The 20,215-nt window shown below is 42.9% G+C and overlaps 1 protein-coding gene across 3 annotated transcripts in view; it reads right to left on the bottom strand.

Annotated features, from left to right (window-relative positions):
* GNPTAB (N-acetylglucosamine-1-phosphate transferase subunits alpha and beta) overlaps positions 1-20,215 on the bottom strand; it is a 78,859-nt gene continuing 58,644 nt past the window's right edge. For all 3 annotated transcript variants that reach the window (XM_043881083.1, XM_043881084.1, XM_043881085.1), the window contains 11 exons: positions 19,460-19,583; positions 18,254-18,457; positions 16,492-17,585; positions 14,225-14,424; positions 13,789-14,008; positions 13,020-13,133; positions 9,681-9,766; positions 9,339-9,437; positions 5,303-5,470; positions 3,306-3,396; positions 1-1,397 (listed from right to left, as the gene is read on the bottom strand). In XM_043881083.1, the coding sequence (XP_043737018.1) occupies positions 1,320-1,397; positions 3,306-3,396; positions 5,303-5,470; positions 9,339-9,437; positions 9,681-9,766; positions 13,020-13,133; positions 13,789-14,008; positions 14,225-14,424; positions 16,492-17,585; positions 18,254-18,457; positions 19,460-19,583 (2,478 nt within the window). In that variant the 3' untranslated portion in view covers positions 1-1,319. The remainder of the gene's footprint in view (positions 1,398-3,305; positions 3,397-5,302; positions 5,471-9,338; positions 9,438-9,680; positions 9,767-13,019; positions 13,134-13,788; positions 14,009-14,224; positions 14,425-16,491; positions 17,586-18,253; positions 18,458-19,459; positions 19,584-20,215) is intronic.

Genomic DNA, 20,215 nt, shown 5'->3' with positions numbered 1-20,215 from the left:
TTAAAGCATCAGATAAAATTTAAGTTTTATGAGACTTCAGGTTTTGAAATACGTAACTCTTACAGCACAAACACAAGTTATTTACACGTCCTTTTTACAAAATGTGTATGCCATTTGGAAAGAATACTGTTAAGATCATGATCTAAAATACCTGTCAAGAGTTCAAAAAGGACCCATGGAATCTGGTCTTCATAAATCCACAGTACAATGACATAAAACACAGCTGACTGTCGAGGCTTACTTACACATAAGAATACTAATTCTGTTTCGTGGCCTATGGCCTATTTTTGTACAGCTGCAAGTTAGACATGGTTTTGACATTTTAAAAAGATTATTAAAACAAAAGCTAAATGAAACAAAGAATATGCAACACAGACCCATGTGGCCGGCAAATATTTTCTCTGTGGCATTTTAAAGAAAAAGTTTCCTGACCCTGCGTTACATGAAGCTGATTGAGAGTCAGCTACTGGAATATACTGATGAGTATTTTAAGAAAGACACCACTGTTATGTGCCACTACCATCAGCACTACTCATTTCTAAAATGAGGCACTTCTTTTTGAATATGTACATCTTCAAAACATAATTACATCTAGCAAGTAGCTCTGCTACTTAACTCTAGCCCTTTGTAATCAGGTCTCCACATAAAATCACAGTATTCTTAGGGGCTGAAGAAAACAAGCACAAATATCAGATGTCTGTCATTGAGTTCACGGTAAGTAGGTTAAGATCACATAGTCTTCAGTGTTAATAAAATTTATAATTTAGATATTGTCAACAGGATGTGTTGCTGCTGCATTATTTAAATAATATCTATAAAAACATGTTACACATCCTGATTCATTGTTTTTGAAAGGAAGAATAACTTAGTTAACTTAGTAGCTACTTTAAAAATGAGAAATGGAAAAAAAGAAACACTCCCCCCCAAAAGGTAAAACCACAGCAAAAAGCTTTGGAATGCAAAAGACGGGGGACTCCTAGCAACAGCACTCAAGGTGGCTTGGTGTCTCATTTTAGCTAGCTGCTCAGTTCCCACAGCAACCTCTGTCTCATCCATGAGCCACTTCATTTAAAGGATGACAGACAGGTCCATGAGCCAATGTTTTAGAAGTGAAACCAGGGCTGCTCAACACGCACGTCTTCGTGTGGGTTAAGTGGTTCCTGGTCAGTAGGCTGTGTTCATGCCAGAAAACAAGTCCTGTCCTGGCTGTTTTCCCTTCTGCAGGCCAAGCTGGCTGAGCATCACATCATGAAGACATCTCTGATGCCGAGTTTTCAAATGCTCAGTGAACGCTGAGGTAGATTTCTGATGGAGCTCTTTCATACCCTGATTCGATCAGGACTCGCTTCTTTGTGTATCCTCCGCCTGGGAAATATCTTCCGCTTAAGTGCAATTAACTAAAGGATGAAAGACAGAAGATAAGTTGTAATTCTCCAGGTTGACAAACTTTAACTTTCTTGCTGAGGGTCATATGACCGTAATCTTTTCCCTAGTCCTATACATAAAGAACAGACGGCAAACAAGGCTCCATCATTCCTCCTCAAAACAACACTAATGGCTTTTTACATGGTTCAAATTATATTTCCCCAAGTTTCTTTTTCTTTAAGACCTATAAAAACTACGTACTTTTATATAACAATTACCACATGTATTTATTTTCAAGATGTCTGTCAAGTCTTCCCACTGAAGGACACTGACTCTTCTTCACCCATTAAGATACTGTCTCTGGGTTTGAAAACAACTACACGTGTAAGCTAGAATTTTAATTTTTTTTTTTTTTAAGAATTCTATCACCATTGTTTTCCTGTACTTAGTAACCATATCAACAATCATTGGGCATTACCTGTATTTTCAAGTTTATGAATAGGCTGAAATGCAAAAGTTCATCTATGACTTAGTAGATTAGAACTTGGAATAAATACTTATAACAGAAACAGTTTATCCATGATACATCTGAAATAGAAAACCTGACCACTGTTAGAAGGAAGTTTCAATGAGAAAAATGTGTTCTTTATGGTTTCAATCTCTAATCCTCCATCTTGAGGTGAGAGCTGGGCGGTGCCCAAGCATGCACTACCAGTGGTCTGGACGAGCTGGATTCCTGGGCAGAGGAAGGGGCAGCCGTGGCTTGTTTGTGAGTATGGCAGAAGGTAAGGAATTTGATTCAAGCTGGTGAAGAACAAGGCGCCAGGGAGGAGAGAGGAGGTATTCGTCCTTTCCCCCTCCTCCTGCTGGTATAAACAACAGGAAGCAAAGACCCTCTTGTTCTTCCACGGCCTCCAGCTGCTCCTTTCAGCCAGCATGCACACAGCTGACCCACAGGCTCCTCACTGGACTCTGCTTCTAAAAGCAGGCACAGCGTAAGATTGCTTCCTGAGATGTTTACTTGCCAAGAACAATGGCGACACCATCAAGAGCGGCGTTTCTATTCCCTGAGAGGTGGAGGGTGAAGCTGCTGGCCTGCCAGACCTTTCTTCCCCGAGTTTCCTTCCATCCACAGCAGGAAGCCGGGGAGTGTTTTTCCTAAAGCTCTCGGTTCTCAGGCCGCCGCTGCCTCCTCAGTGTAAGTAAACTCAGTGAAAACATCCCACTGTGACCGCCAGATAAGCCCCACTCCAGAATCACCAGGAAGGAGGCTGAGGTGGGTTCACCTGCCCGGCACAGGTCAGGTCAGCCTGACACTATTCCCCTTTCCTTGAATCTTTTTTCTTCTTTCTGAGAATTTCGCGTCTGCTGTGGCCTGAAGCAGATTCTCTTAGTCCTCTTTTGACCTCACAAATCTCCCTCTTCCTTCCGGACTGTCACATGAAGGAGGTGTCTGCTTGCCTGCCTGCGGAGGAATGGCCAGCAATTCAAGGAATAAGCGTAAGTGGGAGAGAATGGACTGGTGTGCAAGCCGGGCGCCCTCGCCAGAACTGGGGGAGGTCTGCAGGTAAAGACACTGTGGTCTCTTTTAGAAAGATTAAAAGAAAGAAAATTGGAGACCCATAAAAAATTAGTATCAGATGCAGATTCTGGGTGGTTTTTTTGGTTTAAAATAGTTTGACATGTAGACCTCAGGCTAAAACTGAAAAGGTCTATTTATTGAACTCCACAAACAAAGAATATTGGTAACAGGTTTAGAAGATAGATTTTAAAAAGGCAACTATGACTGCAGCCTGAATATTATGAAATATTTGACATATGAGTTATAAGCCAGTAGGAGAAATAAACATTTTCTTGTTATGAATTTATATCATTTTCTTAAAAAAAAAAAAATTAGATGCCAAGAAATTGACATCCACATAAAATTGATAAAAACTTACCTGTTCAGCAAAAAATGAGAATACAGTAAACATAATCAATGTTGCTAGCACACAATGAGTCCAGAACTTCAATTTGTCTCGATATGCCCTCCTGTTCAGAGAAAAAAGAAAGCAAATATGTAGTTCTGTGTAGGGTTTAACTATCATTAGCTAGTAAAACTAACTATATAGTATGTACTAGTTTAGCAAACTATACTAGCTTAACAGAAACAATGTTGTGAAACACAAAAACAATGTCTGAAGGTAATTCTAAAATGTTAACATAATTATACATTTCCCATGTGGCTTCAGATTTTTCATTGTTATAGTAAATATTTGAATCAGTAATAGTTCCAGCCAGCTTGGCAAGGCTGGTCACCACACAGTGGCTTGAGCACCTAGCCTCCCCCGTCAACACTGCTGGGCCGTTAAAATGCCTCTAACAGAGCTCAAGGGAAGCGCCTGCACTTCAGCTGTTAGTGGAAGCATCACCTAGCAGCTGCAAGCAGAATTTTGGGCCATGTCTCAAGTCTCATAGGTACTGAGCTTAGAACTGCTCTTTCTTGACCCTAAAAGAAGTTTCTGGAGCTAAGATCTTCATGTCTGCTATTCAAACTGATGTTAGAATGTGTGCAATTTGACTGTCAAATTGAATTAGGGCTTCCCTGGTGGTTCAGTCGGTAAAGAATCTGCCTGCAATGCGGAAGACCTGGGTTCGATCCCTGGGTTGGGAAGATCCCCTGGAGGAGGGCATGGCAACCCAGTCCAGTATTCTTGCCTGGAGAATCCCCATGGACAGAGGGGCCTGGTGGGCTGCAGTCCACGGGGTCACAAAGAATCGAACACGACTGAGCGACTAAGCACAGCACAGCACATTTATCCACGCAGTCACCCAGTAAACACTCCTGTGAATAGACAGGTGATGAGGAGCGGTCCCTGCTCTAAAGCGCCTGTGAACCTGGGGAGGTGCTGACGTGCAGATAACCAGCCACCACACCAGGCGGACAGAAATATCTATTATCAAAAGCAGTCTTGCAGAGAAACAGTGAAATGAGGAATGCATCAAACAGACGGTGACACTTCATTTAAGCCTCGGAGTGGGGCAGGAAAGCCTGTGGCTGAGAAAGGGGAGGAGCATGAGCGGAGCGGCAGCCCAGGTCCCGCAGAGCTGAGTCCAGTCTGGCCTGGAGGACACGGGGCTGCGCAGCCCAGAAAAAGCGGTGGCTGTGGACTGCAGCTGTTCTGGAAAACCACACGCGTGGGTTGGACACAGTGCTCTAATGCGTGTGTGTGTGTGTGCACACGTGTGTCACAATCGGGGTGGCTATTTGAAGGGTGGATGTCACAAGCATGTGACCAGAGGCAGGCAGTCCCATTAGTCCAGGCAAAGGAAAGGATGAGGGCAGCGAGGATGGAAGGAAACAAGCAACATAAGAGACACTGAGGATGGAATCAGACTAGGTGGGAGGGTATTAAGGATAAAGGCGGGGCGGGGTGGGGGGGGGGGCGCGGCGCATGGGGAAGTATGGCAGGTTTCTCCTCTGTAATTTGGAAATAATAATTTTTTATGAAGATTAAATAAATGCTTAACATAAGGCAGAGTCAGTCACAGCTGTCTGGTAGGCGGTGTCTCTATCCCAAGTCACATATTCAAAATGGTACCCTCCCCCATACTGTTCTTCCTCCTGTGTTTCCTGCATTAAGAGGATCAACAAGCAGCTCAGAGAGGAAATCACGTCACTTCTATTCCTGTAACTCTCATCTCTCTGTGGCAGTCAGGGCAGCGCTTTTCATTGTAAAGAGTAAATACACTGCCCAGCACAGTGCTGGCTGAGAAACAGGGAAGCCACTCAGATGGCAATGATGACAAATAAGGCTCAGCAGATGTACTTGACCAGTTAGATCAATAAAAACTATACCTGTCTTTTTACAAAGAAATTAGCGAAAATAACACAGTAAAGAAACGTCATCACTCTAAAAAAGAACAATATACGTGTATATGAAACATGAACACTTACCATTCTTGCAGCTCATGCATATGAAGGAAACGGTTTCGATACTCCCTTGGCAGCTCAAACTGGGATGGGATGGGGAACATGGATTCGTAGAAGTCCCTGAGAACAGCCTTCACTGTCTGGGCATCTTTATGATTGTGGTCAATGTTGTCATTCAGACAGACAAACTTCCTGGAGACAACAGAGACCCAGGGTTGTTATTGGTTCTTATGAGGATGATCCTTACCTAACAAAACAAGAAGTGTGGATTTGGAATATGTTTAAATGGACTTATGTCCCAAGTTGTGGCATTTACTGATAATGATTCTCTGGGGGAATAACAGTCTGTAAAATTTTTCTTTAGGTATTCCTCTCCTGTAAAACAAAAAGAACTAGGGATGATAGATAATTTTGAATCTGCCTTCTAGCTATAGGAGTAAATTATTTTAATTACTGTTTGGGGTTGGCACGTGCCCAGTTTAGGGTTAACTGACTGAAGCGTTCTGTTAACATCGAGGGAAAAAACTAGCAAGTGCCTACAACTGAGTTCTCTGAACTGACAGGGTTACATTACTAAGAACAGTCATGTGGATAGCTGAGATAGAGATGGTTCCTTATAGCTACAGATTTTATGAGGTTGATGGCTTCTTAATATTGACATGTCTCCAACTAGGCTGTATGATGAGTTTCAGCAAAAAGCAGATTACAGTGGTGCTTCCCAACTTGTTTCAAGTTCCTTCAAGGCAAAAGTCAACAAGTTGAGGGCACATAAAATGGTCGGTAGAGATAACACCACTTTTGAATTACATCTAAATTTTGTTTTTACAATTTTATCAAGTATAATAAAGCCCTCAGATCCTGCCACCAACTTAACAGGAAATACAGAAGACACAGGAACACATTAGATAACTGGGAGACAATCAGAAATGTCCAAGGTTCAGGAAATCTGCACAATATATAATCTGATTTCTTCATGTGCATGCATTATAAGTCGTTTCAGTTGTGTTGGACTTTGTGACCCTATGGACTGCGGCCTGCCAGGCTCTTTTGTCCATGGGATTCTCCAGGCAAGAATATTGGAGTGGGTTGCCCAGGCCTTCATCCAGGGGATCTTCCTGACCCAGGGATCGAACCCGTGTCTCTTACGTCTCCTGCATTGGCAGACAGCTCTATACCAATGCACATGCGAAAGTGTATATGGATTAGAAAAAGAGAGAGAGATGGGGGAACTTATAGACATAATTGCAATGAATGTACTTGATACCATTTCAAGCCAACAAAGTTAAAAACGTAAATGCTTATAAAAGACAATTTGGTGTAAATTATGGGAGTAGGTCTAGTGAGGTCTTTACAACCTCCAGACATTCTTTTGATTCACTGTAATAACTAATTAGAGAGTATATAATTTCATTGCTAACACTAGCAAGGGGGTACTCTTTCTGCCCCCTTCTGATGCCTATGTCAGAAGCTTTCTCTATCTCCTTTATACTTCAATAAAACTTTATTACACACACACACACACACACACACAAAGACAATGGGGGAAAAGTGTACGGAGGCCAGAGAGGTTATCATGTTAAGGAATAAATAATGGTATTGTGGTTATTTTCAAAAAATCCTTTTAATTTAGAGATATATACTGAAAATTTTACAAAAAAAAAAAAAAGGATACTTTTACTTTAAAATAACTGGGAAGTGCTAGTGAAGGAGTGGGTGTGTTCAGATGAAACCAGATCAACTAGCTGCTTCTTATTGAAGACGAGTGATGAGTGAGTGCCAAGTTCACGGCCCTATCTCTTCTTTAAACTTGGGGAATGCTTTTGGTTAAAGGATATTAAAGAGTTATGTCCACTAGATACAGTGCAAGAGCCCTGACTATCTCCTAGACTAAAAACAAACAACAGCTAAAAAGGGCCTTTGGAGGCGACTCGGGAAATCTGAGTAGAGACCATCTACTCGATGGTATTATTTAGTTGGTGTTAAGGTTTTTGGACATGTGTGAACAGTCATATGGTATAAACGAGAATGACTTTGTTTAGAAGACCTATGCTATGATAATGAGGGTAAATTCGGGTATTGTCTGCAACTAATTTTCAAATGGTCCCGCAAACAAAAGAAAAACCAAACCTGTATGTCTGTCTGTATAGAGGGATGAAGTGAGAGATCAGACAGACGTAACAAAACACTAAAAATGTAAGAATCTGAACTTATTGTACTATTTTTTTCAGTCTTTCTGTATATCTTCAAAATTTTTCCAACAGCTGGGAGAATGTAAAGAAGAAAAGCATGGGTATGAGACAGAGAGAATGTGTGGATACAGGGTAACCAAGGCAGACCATGTGGGGTGCCCAGCACACACTCCCTGTCTTTCCCAAGAGAACCTGCACTTTGCTCAGTATTTCTCCCCCTGTGAACTGACTCAAAGGGAGGCACACTCACCCGACCCAGAGTCAGCTTCTGACACTGTGAGTCCCCCCTTCACAGGGACTGGTGAGGAGCTGAGGGAGGGGCAGCCCCTGCCGGCTCAGACCGCTGTGTCTGCAGGGACATGACACGGTGGCGCAGGCCTGCCTCCAACCTGGGGACGCAGCGACACGGCGGGCGCAGAGCCCAGATGCTGCTGCCTGTCCCGGGCTCCCTGTTAGTGCGATAAACCTGTCCTCCATGCCAGACTTTAAAGTGAGCCTCGGAAAAGTGAAACGGAAGAGCTAATAATGATAACATCTGTTCAGGGTCACGGGAGGGATCTGAGCCTAGTAGACAATGCTGGAAAAGCCTGTCTTGACTTGGATCTTCTTAGCAAAACCCGAACCCTTTAAGTTACATGAAGATGTCTGTGAATTTTCTCACCCAATGACTTTTAAACTAGCACAGGACATGAAAGTATAGGGTACAACTAGAAACACTAAGTTCTCACTTGGTTTTACTACAGATAACCTGTGACTGAGCCAGGACATTAACAGGATGGGGGGGGCAAAAAGCAAGTATCAGATTGGCTCTTAGTTTTTAAAAAACGAGAGCAGGGCATTCTGAACTGAGGGAAGAGCATACACTGGGTGAGTTCTTAATTATTATGACATTGTTTTCTTAGCTTGTGGGAAATGTTATTTTGTAGGAAATAAAATATTTTATGAATACAGTATGTATTAAAAAACATTTTCATTTTTCTTAAAATTCTATATGCCCCTCCCCACCCCCAAAAAAACAAGAATGAAATTTTAAGGAAAAATTCCCTGGCTTTAAAATGCCTGGAAATTTTACACTTCTGATCATGTATACTTAAAATCATAATGTAAATGAGGTGCAACTGAAAACTTGCAAAAGCATTTAAAAGACTCAGATGAAAATGTTCAACTTCACGTACCAGTGTTCTTTTCTCGAGAAACTACTTCTATTTCCCACATTGAAATTCAAAACTCAGAATGTAGATTTTAACCAATTTTATCAAACTAGGGCAACTGTTGGAGGCGAGGCTGGAAATTTTCAGGGCTATGTAGAGCTGAACACTTCATTCATTCCCAAAGAATGACTGCAGTTTGCTAGATTAATTTTCACAACTATAGTAGCATTCCTTTTTCCTCAGAAGCTAATTGAACTTTCCTTTGAATTGCAAAGACAGGTCTTAATCACCACAACAACTTCTCTGGAAGCTCCTATTTCTAAAAATAGAAATCTATTTTCTGTAACAGAATTTTTTTTTTTTTACTATAACAGAAATAGAAAAATAGAAATTTCTAAGCGTCCCAGTCATGTGGCCTCACCTCCCCGCAACACAGGAAACCCTCAGCCCCGCTCAACAGTCATGTCGCTGGACCCAGAGATACCCATGCCGATCCCACTCACACCCCCATCTCTTAATTCAGACATTACCACCACCGTTAGGGGTTTCCGTCTGCTCCAAACAGAGCTAAGGCACGCCTTTCTCTCCAGAGCTGCTGCCTTCTATTTCATGTTGACGTGCATCATTAAAGATATTTTCAAAGTTAAGGGAATTCTCTGTCCATTCTATTCAAATTGTGCTATGAACCTAAAATGTTCTAAATTCAAAACAAAACAGTACCTGGGGTTTTTTCTTATATCATCCAACTGGCCAACTACATGAGAAACGTTGGTACGGATCATCTTAAAAGCAATTTCTTCTTCTCCCATGATTTCAAACCTAATTATGAAAACATAATGAGTGAAAATATGTATATCAATGTGTAAAACAAAATTTCAATAAGAAAGTTTTATAAGACTTTAAAGAACTCAACATTCTCAGGATGGCTTAACCTTTCCATATTATTAAAGAGAACAATCACATATAAAGTTCAAAGCTTAATAGATAAAACTATGGTAAGATTATGAAAATACCACACTCATAATTACTCTTAAACAAAGAGAAAATGCATACAGTACTCACCTGTATTTGTTTTTGTCCTTATATGCTTTGTGGATCTTATCAGTTACTGGTTTACAGTTGGTTACTAGACTTTTTGTGACTGGTGGCTGTGAGAAAATACAGACATTACATCAGCCTAGGGTGAGGCAAGGGAAGCATTCATCTCAAGTGCAAGTTTTAAGGGGTGTGAAAAGATGAACCAAGATGAATCAGTAATCAAGATGAGTATTTTAATGCAATATTTTAAAAAAAATCAAATTGGCATACTATGGCTCACATACCAATTGTCTATTTTTTAAATAAAGTTTTAATCACATATTACTATAGTCTTATGAGTTGTTATAATTTTTTCAGAAGGAAAATAAATTTCTAACAAACTGTAATGGACTGGTCTATAACAATACTCACAGGCTAAGCTATCATTCTTACAGTCTAATTAGAAAATACTTCATCCTGTGTGTAATCACAGGTAATTACAGAAATGAAGCCAACATCTGGCTAAGAGTTCACTCAAGTAATGTCAGCTAACGCTGCCACTGTGACTAGTGCTTGTACTCTAAACAGCTGATCTGCATGAGCCTCAAGACTGACTTTGGAGAAGGAAATGGCGACCCACTCCGGTACTCTTGCCTGGAGAATCCCAGGTACGGGGGAGCCTGGTGGGCTGCCGTCTATGGGGTCGCGCAGAGTCGGACACGACTGAAGCGACTTAGCAGCAGCAACAAGAGTGAGTTGTAACTGTGAGCAAAGCAGCGCCTACTTAATTCTTAGCATTCAAAGAATATTTGCTGATTGTAAACCTTATGCCAGATTATTTGGTAAAATAATAAAATACTCTGCTCATAAATGAAGATGTATTTATTTCTTAAAAAAAAAAAAACAACCCAACACGCTAAAATCCCTCAAAAACCTTTCATCATGTCTATAAAAGGGCAAGATGAGTAACTGCATAGATCATCTTCCTTAGAAAAGAATATGCTTCTGTTAAGTACAAGGGATTGGCAATTGTACAGTCTTACTCGGAAGCCAAAGTTTATAGAGAAGGAAGGAAAGAAAAGTGAAAAGACGGATGTGGAAATAAAAGGTGGTTAAAAGACAAGTTTGGAGTGAGTGCCAAAGCAGGCTAGACCTGGGGTGACTTCAGTGGCCTCTAGGGCAACCTGTCAACACAATCTCACTGTCCTCAGGACCACGAGAGGCCTGGTCCGGGGGAGAGGCTGAGGGGCCGTGGTTTAGGAGCCCGGCACACTTCCTCCTCCCTTCCTTCTCTGGTCAGTGCTCTGGGATTACCCACCAAGAAGACACCAGAAGGGACAAATCAGGACAGCCTGGAACTCATGGCTCACTGTCCCTCTCCTGGGAAAAGGGTGTACCCAGGTCTTTGAGAGAACTTCAATTATCTTGACACATAATAAAGGGTGTTTTTAAACCAGGACATTGACATCCAGATGATTCAGAGTTGATTACATTATCTTTGTTGGGGGTAATTCCAAATTTGGGGAAAACAGAAAAAAAACTATCACTGTTTGAAAGAATGTCTTTTAGTCTACACAACCTAATTTCTTTTTTTAAACTGTGATTCTGTTCTCTCAGGAGGCAGGGAAAACACCTATAATGATTACAAATGTGCCGTTTTAATCTTTAAGAACACACTTGTAAAGAACTACTGACGTGTGCAACAGTCTGGGTTTTACAGAGCACTTTTCACTGTACGGGCCTAACATCCCGGAGAAGCTGCTGCGCCTCACGAGACAAGCTGCTGATCTGTTATCAGCCAGGCCTCCCAAGAGCCCACAACCAGAGCCAGTCTCAGACTCTGGCTGCTGATTCTTGCCTGCTCACCCCACTACAGCAGACTCCCTTAGGCTGACACCAGGTCCTACACCTTATCTCAGTTTTATTGATTTCATAGTTTAGAATCTTTAGAGAGCTGGCTTTCAGTGACACACATCTATACACCAACCTGTGTCACATGCTGGACACAACCAGCACACAACCAGCAGTACGTATAGTTTGTCTGCACGTTCCAGCAGCTGTCAAGGTGCCCCTCACATGTCTCCGCATGGGCGGGCTTCCCCGGGCCCTGAGAACACGAGTGAGAAAACCATCCCTTCTGTGTGCAGTGAGTGCTGAACGAACGCCGGCCTTCTTTCAGAAACCAGACTTGTAACTGATTCACTACTCTTCCCTACATTCATTTACAAACATCTTGTCTCCAGATAATTATAGGGCTTGAACATTTGTAAGGTGGTCAGTTTTTAAAAAAAAACACATGTTATTTTGGACTTCCCTGGTGGTGCAGTGGCTAAGATTCCCATGCTCCCAACACAGGGGACACAGGTTCAATGCCTGGTTGGGGAACTAAGATCCTGCATGCTATGTGGCCAAATAAAATTTTCAAGATTAAAAAAGAAAAGAAGAATTACTTAGGTTTGAAAAAACATTATTTTGATTATGAAAGTTATCTATTCATTACAGAAAATATGAAAATACTAGTGTGAAAAAAGATATTAAGAACTACCAGTAAAAAAAAATAAGCCAGATACAAAAGACTATATGATTTTAAGAGAAAACTACCTATGATTTAACCCACCACCTATTTTGAAAACATTGTTCCATGTGTGTGTATATGTGTGTGTGTGTATATACATACATATATATGTATCAGTAAAATTAAGCATCACATAAATGGCTCTATTATATCCTTGTTCCATCAATTCTAAGTGCACTTTTTTTTAATTTACATTATCATTTCTTTGAAACTGGGATGCATCTTAGAATCAACAAAGTCTTCCAACCATTTCAGCCAAGTGGCACCCTAATGCACTTGTGTGCAGATCATCTACTGCCCCTACTGGTAAGATCCAGAAAGTGCCATCATCAAAGGAACTTAGCTTTGAGGAAAGAAGGGGTTCAATTTCATGAGTAGGCCAGAATACTGGAGTGGGTAGCCTTTCTCTTCTCCAGGGGATCTTCCCAAGCCAGGAATCGAACCGGGGTCTCCTGCATTGCAGGCAGATTCTTTACCACCTGAGCTATCAGGGAAGCCTGACTATTTCCTTGGGTTAATGTTTAACAGGATTGCTCTCCTGCGGTTACCTTCTGCCATTCTTAGTAAATGGCTCTCTGCTTATAGAATATAAGCAACTAACCTCAATATTAGGTTAACATCCATTAGGGAGGAAAAAAAGATATTCCAAAGGAAAATATAAATTATTCTAGATTATTGGTGCTACTGATTTCTACCAGAGACCTGTAAACATAGAGCCAGCTTCTAGTTTTTGAAGTGTTGTACAGAAATGACAGGAACACCCAATAAGGATGGACTCTGTTTTACATAAATGAACCCACATCACTCACCAGATTCGGATCATAGTACGCTTCCTGAGTTGGCGGGATGTTGTTTAGCTGAGTGATATTAGCAGGAAGCATTTTCGAACAATTGATTAACATGTGTTCCAGACCTGTTAAATCCTAACAAAGCAAAAATAAAAGGATAAACCTTCTACATACAAGTAATGATTGTGGTTTTAAAAATATGTTAAAGTCACCAAAGGGTAAGTGCTACCTTCCAAGAGAGCTTGACTGTATGATTCTTAAAGAGCGGAATGAGACAATACAAACAACTCATCTCTGCCTCAAAGTGGAACGCACGGGACCAGGAGGCCCCACTGATACTAGGTGAGTGAGGGGGTCACCAGATGGGTGTCCTACAGCTGGAATCCTCTTGGTGCTCATCATTCCTAAGTGTCCCACTCCTGGGACTAGAGGATGCCAAGGCAGAGAGGACTCTGCAATGCTACGGATCTGGCTGAGGGCTCCACTCAGCCACATCTGAAGCCCCTGAATGAACCTGTCACGAGACTCTTCTATGCAGTTATGGTCTGCCTCTCCTCCACACAATACCCTAGCAATCCCTAATGAAAGTCTTAAAAAGAGTCATCCTATAAAACACAAACTTCAAAGTTGATTTTAATCCTGGCATTAAAAATGGACTAGTTGTGAATACCCTCATTTACTTGTACTTGCATTACACTGAAGTATGCAGGGGAAAGAGAAAGTATCAAATTTAAAAGCTTCATTTAAAATGTCACAAAATGTAGGGGGGACGGGGATAAAATTACAGTACCTGCAAACTTAAAGGCAAGTCATGAATTCTGGTGGCCAGCGTGCGGATTTCTCTGTCAGACAGGACGCCAGATTGGTCTGTGTCAACTTCATCAAAAACTTGAGATATGTTCAGCGGCTGAACGGCACTCATGAGATAATAGAAATAAGAGAAGGCAAACTGCATGTCCTCGGAGTGGCGCACTTTGTGACATGACGTCTTGTCAAATTCTTCAGGGAACCTGCCCAAATGTAACACACGGTGAGATCTGGATACTTACGGTATACGTGGTACCCGACACTGTGGCATCAGGATCTTACTTCCCTCCTGCCGAGATAATACTTCCGACACACTCGTCATCGAGTGTCAGAGCCACAGATGCAGGATAGCGAGGATGTGAACTTCAAGCCGCCCTGGCGGAGCACAAGCAGAGCATTCAGACGTGAGTGGGACTTACATGTCTTGCAGTTCCTGCATCACGATCCGGTCGATCATGTGAGGCATGTGCGCAGGGACTTTCCGAGATGTGAATCCAAACTTGCTGTTTAGAATTTTGTTCACGTATCGGAGGGAATCGGCGAATGTGTCTTTTAGCTGCCTCCCCGTGTGCCTGCTGTCAGTAAAGTAGGCCAGCTGGGTCTTCAGTGACTCTTCTTCCTGCAAGGAGCATCCCACCCAGCACAGCGTTACATTTACCGCACAAGTGCCCTGTGTTAACAAGAGACGGGGGTACTACCTTCATGTAGCGTGGAAGTAACTAGTCACTGTCGAGTGGGGAAAATGAAATGAGCACTAAACAGGTCTCCTTCTGCATCCTGAGACCAGGCCTGACCTGGCCGAGTTCAGTCAAAGTGTCGCAGACAACAGCTGTTTACAGGGTTTTCTTCAGGGACTAGTCATTGACCGTGAGATTTCACAGCCCATTCCAATGCAACGTTTAGAAAATCGATTTACAGTCCATTTGAGAGTGCTTTCAATATGAAGTTATTTCTACTGGTGAAATCAAAGCAACAAGGACTTGAGTTTTGGAGACACAGGCTAGAATACAAAACTGGTTTCACCATATAACAGTGTTAATATTATGAAATGTTAAGAGCCCTATCGAAACCACTAAGAGGTGAAACTGAATGGGCAAAGAATATTGGCAAAGAACCTGAAGACACTTTACAGAAGATGAAATATTTTTCCTCCTCAAACTGATGAGAATAAAGATGGATATTAACTGCTGTTGGTTAGTCTGTGGAGAAACATGCAGGCCTGCACACTGCTTGTCAAAGGAGGAAGGGGTGCAACATAAAAGGACATATTTAAGCTTTATACACACTAGACCCTTTAACCCAGCAATTCTACCTATAGAAATAAAGCTTTCCCCAAGAGTAAGACATATGTACAAGAATATTTATTGCAACATTAGGTATCTGTAATTGCAAAACACTGGAAACAACTTACAGCTGTTAAAAAACAATGGCAGTTTGCCCACACACTACCACATCAAAGGTGACTGCAGAGAGGTGTATGTATAACTTCACTGTTCCAAAACAAACTATACATATCTAATAGAAAAATACTTGAAGAATACCCACCAAGCTACATATTCATAGTGACTGTCTCAAGTAAGGAGATTAAGGAAGGAAGGAGGAGGAGACCTTTTCCTTTTTTACTGCTTTTTTTTTTTCCTGCATTGCTTCAATTTTTACCACAAGTTTATAGTGCTTCTGCAATTCAGAAAAAAGGACGGTAGTGGTGGTGGTGAGGAAATCAACGCAGGCAAGAACTCTGCAGCCCCTCACTCAACCACTAGTAAATGCTACCCTGTCGGGGACAAAAAGCACCCTGGAGACAATGAAAGGAATGAAACTGCATCCCCTCCACCACTCTCCTCCAGCCTAACGTCTGCTCAGGCTATGCTCTATTCATGACCCAGCCTAGACCACAAGGTTTTTGCCTCGGTCTGTTGACTCCTCCCCACTTTTCAAAGGTCCCACACTTCAACGGATCCTTATCACATGGCCACAGTTCTGGCCTCCCCGCTTGCTCTTTGCGTCTCTAAGAGCACTGACCCTACTGACCATCCTGCGCTCCCGGGCGTTAGCAGAGGGATGGCGCTCCTGAGATGCACATAGGACCCCCGGGCACTGTGGGACAGGAGGGAGAGCGCTGAGGATCCGCTCACACTCACCTGCTGTCGTGACATCGGGAAAGCTAATCAATTTGTCTGCGTCGCAGGCTTTCCGTTATTGGAAAGGTATGCGATCTGACTGCACAAGGTATGCAAAAGCGGTTTCTGAAATGACGTGCCAAGTGAAGATAAGATACCATCGCTGCTCTGCTAGGAACTCGGGGTATGCCCCTGGCTGAGCTCTTACTCACTCACACAAAGGCTGCTTCTGAAACTGCAAAATGGGGACAACCATAGCGGAGAGCCTTACAAGGTATTTTTATTGTTAGAATTATTGGGAAGATTCCGGGAGGAGGAAATGGCAACCCACTCCAGTATTCTTGCCTGAGAAACCCCATGGACAGAGGAGTCTGGCGGGCTACTGTCCGTGGGCTCACAAAGAGCTGGACACGGCTGAAGCAACTTAGCCGCATGTAAGAAAAGCGCTGAGTTCGGTGTGGGTACCGGGAAGTTCTGGACTAACGGTAGCTATTACTTTATCACCACCACTAACAAGCTTACTTTTTTCCTGAGCATGGGAAGGAATAAGGCTGCATGTAACTTACATCAAGCAGATCTTGGAAATACTTTTTCTTCTCCCATGGCAAAAAGCCCAGGTAACTGTCTGTGTATTGCTGCAGTTTTCTTCCAGGTACAACTTCATTGCCACCAGGGTAACTGTTGGCATTTTCCTCAGTTTTTTTCTCTTGTTCTTTCCCTGTGATTACCTTTTCCTGTGCGTCCTTGCTTTCCAGTGGGAAAGTCAGAGATGAGAGCTTTTCTCTTGACACATTTCTGCCTCCTACTTTTGGAGTCATGGTTATTGACCTGAATCTTGCTTCCAGGGGTGGAATCTGGCTCTGGGGATGGCTGTTCACTGTCACTGTCACTGCTGGAAAAGGCGATGACCCCTGGAGTCTTTCAGATGTTCCTAAGTTGCTTGGTAAGATGCTTTTGTGAACCTGTTTTGCCAATGGGGCCTCCAAACCGCCATTTCTTTGCTCTGTTGTTAGAGGGTGATTTACTGTTAACTTTCCATTTTGTGGGTTCATCAGAAAGGACCTCAGCAAGGCTGACTTGGACAGGTTGTATCCTTTCATGGTGATGTCTCCACGTTCTAGTTGCAAATCCAAGTTATTAAGGCTCATCTGGGTCTCTTTTGGAAGGAGTGAAATATTGACCTGCGGAATTTCCACCTCCACTTGGAATCTTCTTGTTGTGTTCACATCATGTCTCTTGACCTTAGGGAAGCGTTTTTCTTCGGGGATATCCTCAAACAAGATTTCCGCCTCTGGAAGAAGTGTTGTGGAGCTCACCAAACTTTGGTGAGCCTTCTGGGTCGTAGAATTCCGTTTGGGTTCCTCCCTCGTGTCAACGTCTACTACTATCTGGATTTTGAACTCCTCATCATTTTTACCTTGAAGTGTGAGATTAAAATGTATTGTGGTCGCGTTCATTCCACTGTGCATTAGGAGGTGGATGGTTTTCCACTTATTGGCGATAGAAGCATGTCGGATGATTGGGTTGTCACTATACGCACCTTCGATCCCCTTTTTGGCTATTTCTGCAAAGCTGAAATAAGGCAGGCATTCACCTTTTGGAATAACATAGTGAGTCTGGTTTGGGAGAAGAGTTACTTTATACAATTCATGAAAATGATCTAGAGGAAAAAACACAAACATGACTTTAAAAAAAAAACTACACATTTTCCCCCTTTTCCTTTAATTCTTAGGATTTGAGTTTTCACTTTCTAAGAGTGACTTTAAGTGGACTTTAAAATAATCAGAAATTCTACCACAAAAGCTATTGGCCTAGGGCTCTTTTGCACTTTCTGAAGCTATCACTATCACTGACATGGAATGCTAGGGCTGGTTCACCAGTGAGGTCCAACATGATTCTGGACAGCAAGTTCCAATGGTCAACCTCTATCCTTTTGTCCATTCGAAAAAAATAACTTTCTACCAAAAGGACCTTCGTTAATAATCCAGCAATAAGATCCAGTATTCTACCATGCTTATTTAATCAACCACTGGTCTCCTTTTATTGTTCCCCAATTAAACCTTCACTGTATATTTTCAACTAAGATAAATCTGCTTAGTTTAAGAAAAAAAGCAGACTAGAGCCAAAACAGGAACAGATGCAGCGTCAGTGTCTATGGCTTTCTAAAGATCTGTGTCCTTCTCTTGTAACTCACAACTCGTTTGGACTTCAGGCTGGGAAAGGGCTACCTAGAGAATAATTAAATAATAAAAGTGATCCAAACACCCTCTATTTATCAAGGACTGTTATCCCCTTATTCTAAATATGTTTTCATGGCAGTAAATATACCTTGCCCACAGTCGCCAGCATCGAACCCACAGGATAAGACATTGCAGGCTTGGTCACAGAACTTGTCGGCCAACCAGGAATTTGCACATCCTTGATTACAGTAAGAGACGCCGGTCATTCCAGCACCAAAATGCCAGGGCTGTCCGACTCCGATACTTCCGGTGCCCCCGGCTCCTGCGATGTAGCGGCTGGCACCACTGTTACCTGGAGGAGGAGGAGGAGGAGAGAATCCTGTGGTGCTTACAATCTCGGAAAAAAAGTCAGCTCCTAGTTCTCAATCAAGACTGATGCATGAATTTCTACCAGGAAAGGTTCACCCTGTTCTTCAATAGAAGATTTTATGTAGCTTAAAAAGAGACCACCTAAAAAGGGGTATCAGCTGACAGTGGACTGGTGTGGGATGACCAGGCCTTGGGTGTGCTCCTGGGGACACATGCAGACGTGTCCGGAGAAGCACATGATGCTGAACACGGGGACTCTGAGGACGGACAAGAGCACGTCCTAATGCAGGCGGCGCCCCCTGCCCGAGCATCACCGCTCTGCGAGAGGCCGAGCTCTCCGGACGGCACAGGCCCTCCTGCGCGGCTGCATTCTCTGCCTGCAGCAGTGTGTATTTTTCAAAAGTGCCTCTGACAGATCTGACTGAAGCACAGAGCTTTGTCTCTTCCAATACTCTTCACTTTCCTACACCTGCTTCCTCACGTGGACTAGGGATGGCAGTATCTGTACCTACTCTCTTTTCCTCTGTGGCTGAGAAATTTAAATGGATACTGAAGGATGCTTTCTAAGTTTAAAGGCTTTATAAACTGAAAGGCAATAAATAAAGGTAAAAACTTGTTTCCTCGACAAGTCCAAATATCAGTGTACAAGACAGGAAGGAGAGGCGCTAAGTAGATGAGACTGTCCATTTCTTCCGCGTCTCTTTAGCCGTCGCTGACCTGGAGCAATCTGCTGACAGCCACTGGCCATGAACTCCTACAAAAACCAGTGAGAGTGAGGGAGTCTTGCTCTTGACCTCACATATTTAAGGGCAGGACCGATTCTCATATTTTTGAATAAGAAAATGCATTTGCAAGTGCAGGGTCAACATGGGAAATTGCCCCCAACAATGATAACATGAATAAACTAGGTCACGGGTCCAAGAATGATGACAAATGAAAAACAATTCCAGCAACATAGACAAGTTACACCTGAACACATCCTCACCAGAGCAGTCACCACCGTCCCAGTCACAGGCCGAATTATTACAGGCCTTGTCACAGTAGCCGTCTTTAATCCAGGATCCTGGGCAGCCCTCGGCGCAGTTGGGCACAGGCCATGTCAAATAAACCTAGGATGAGGCCAGAGAGAAAATAAAGTGGTTTCTGACTTCTGACACTTATTATTCTTAAGCTAGAATTCCTTTAAAAGAAAAATAAAGCAAATGGAGCCTGTAGAAAGGGCCACCCTGTGGTGGTTTCTGGGTCCCGCCCTGCCGACGGGTCTCAGCCGGCACAGTCCCTCTTTTCTGACGGGAGGAAAGCAGGCGAGGGCCCAGCTTACAGATTTAGTCTCACAACACGGGCTTATAAATAATCTGCTGTTAGATAGAGCAGCAACACGCCAGACCTAAGTCCAAGTACAAAAGCGTGCAGGTGGGAAGTCTGCAAGAAGTCACTGCTCTTCTCTGATGCTGTTGTCAGCTCCTGAGTGGATGCATGTATCGTCTCATCGAGGCTGAAAAGGGGCGCGGATGACCTCTCAGTGTCCTCACCTCCACCCGTGAGGCCGTGATGAATAATCCACACAACATCTTGAGCTGTGAACAACTTTGCTTTCCAAACAACTGACAAGCTACATGCGTGGTATGTGCTCAGTTGCTCAGTCATATCAGACTCCCTGCAACCCCATGGACTGTAGCCCGACAGGCTCCTCTGTCCATGGAATGTTCCAGGCAAGAATACTGGAGTGGGCTGCCATTTC

The sequence above is a fragment of the Cervus elaphus genome, chromosome 22 (genome assembly GCF_910594005.1).
Source record: "Cervus elaphus chromosome 22, mCerEla1.1, whole genome shotgun sequence".
NCBI classification, from domain to species: domain Eukaryota; kingdom Metazoa; phylum Chordata; class Mammalia; order Artiodactyla; family Cervidae; genus Cervus; species Cervus elaphus.
This window is presented reverse-complemented; position numbering and strand designations above follow the sequence as displayed.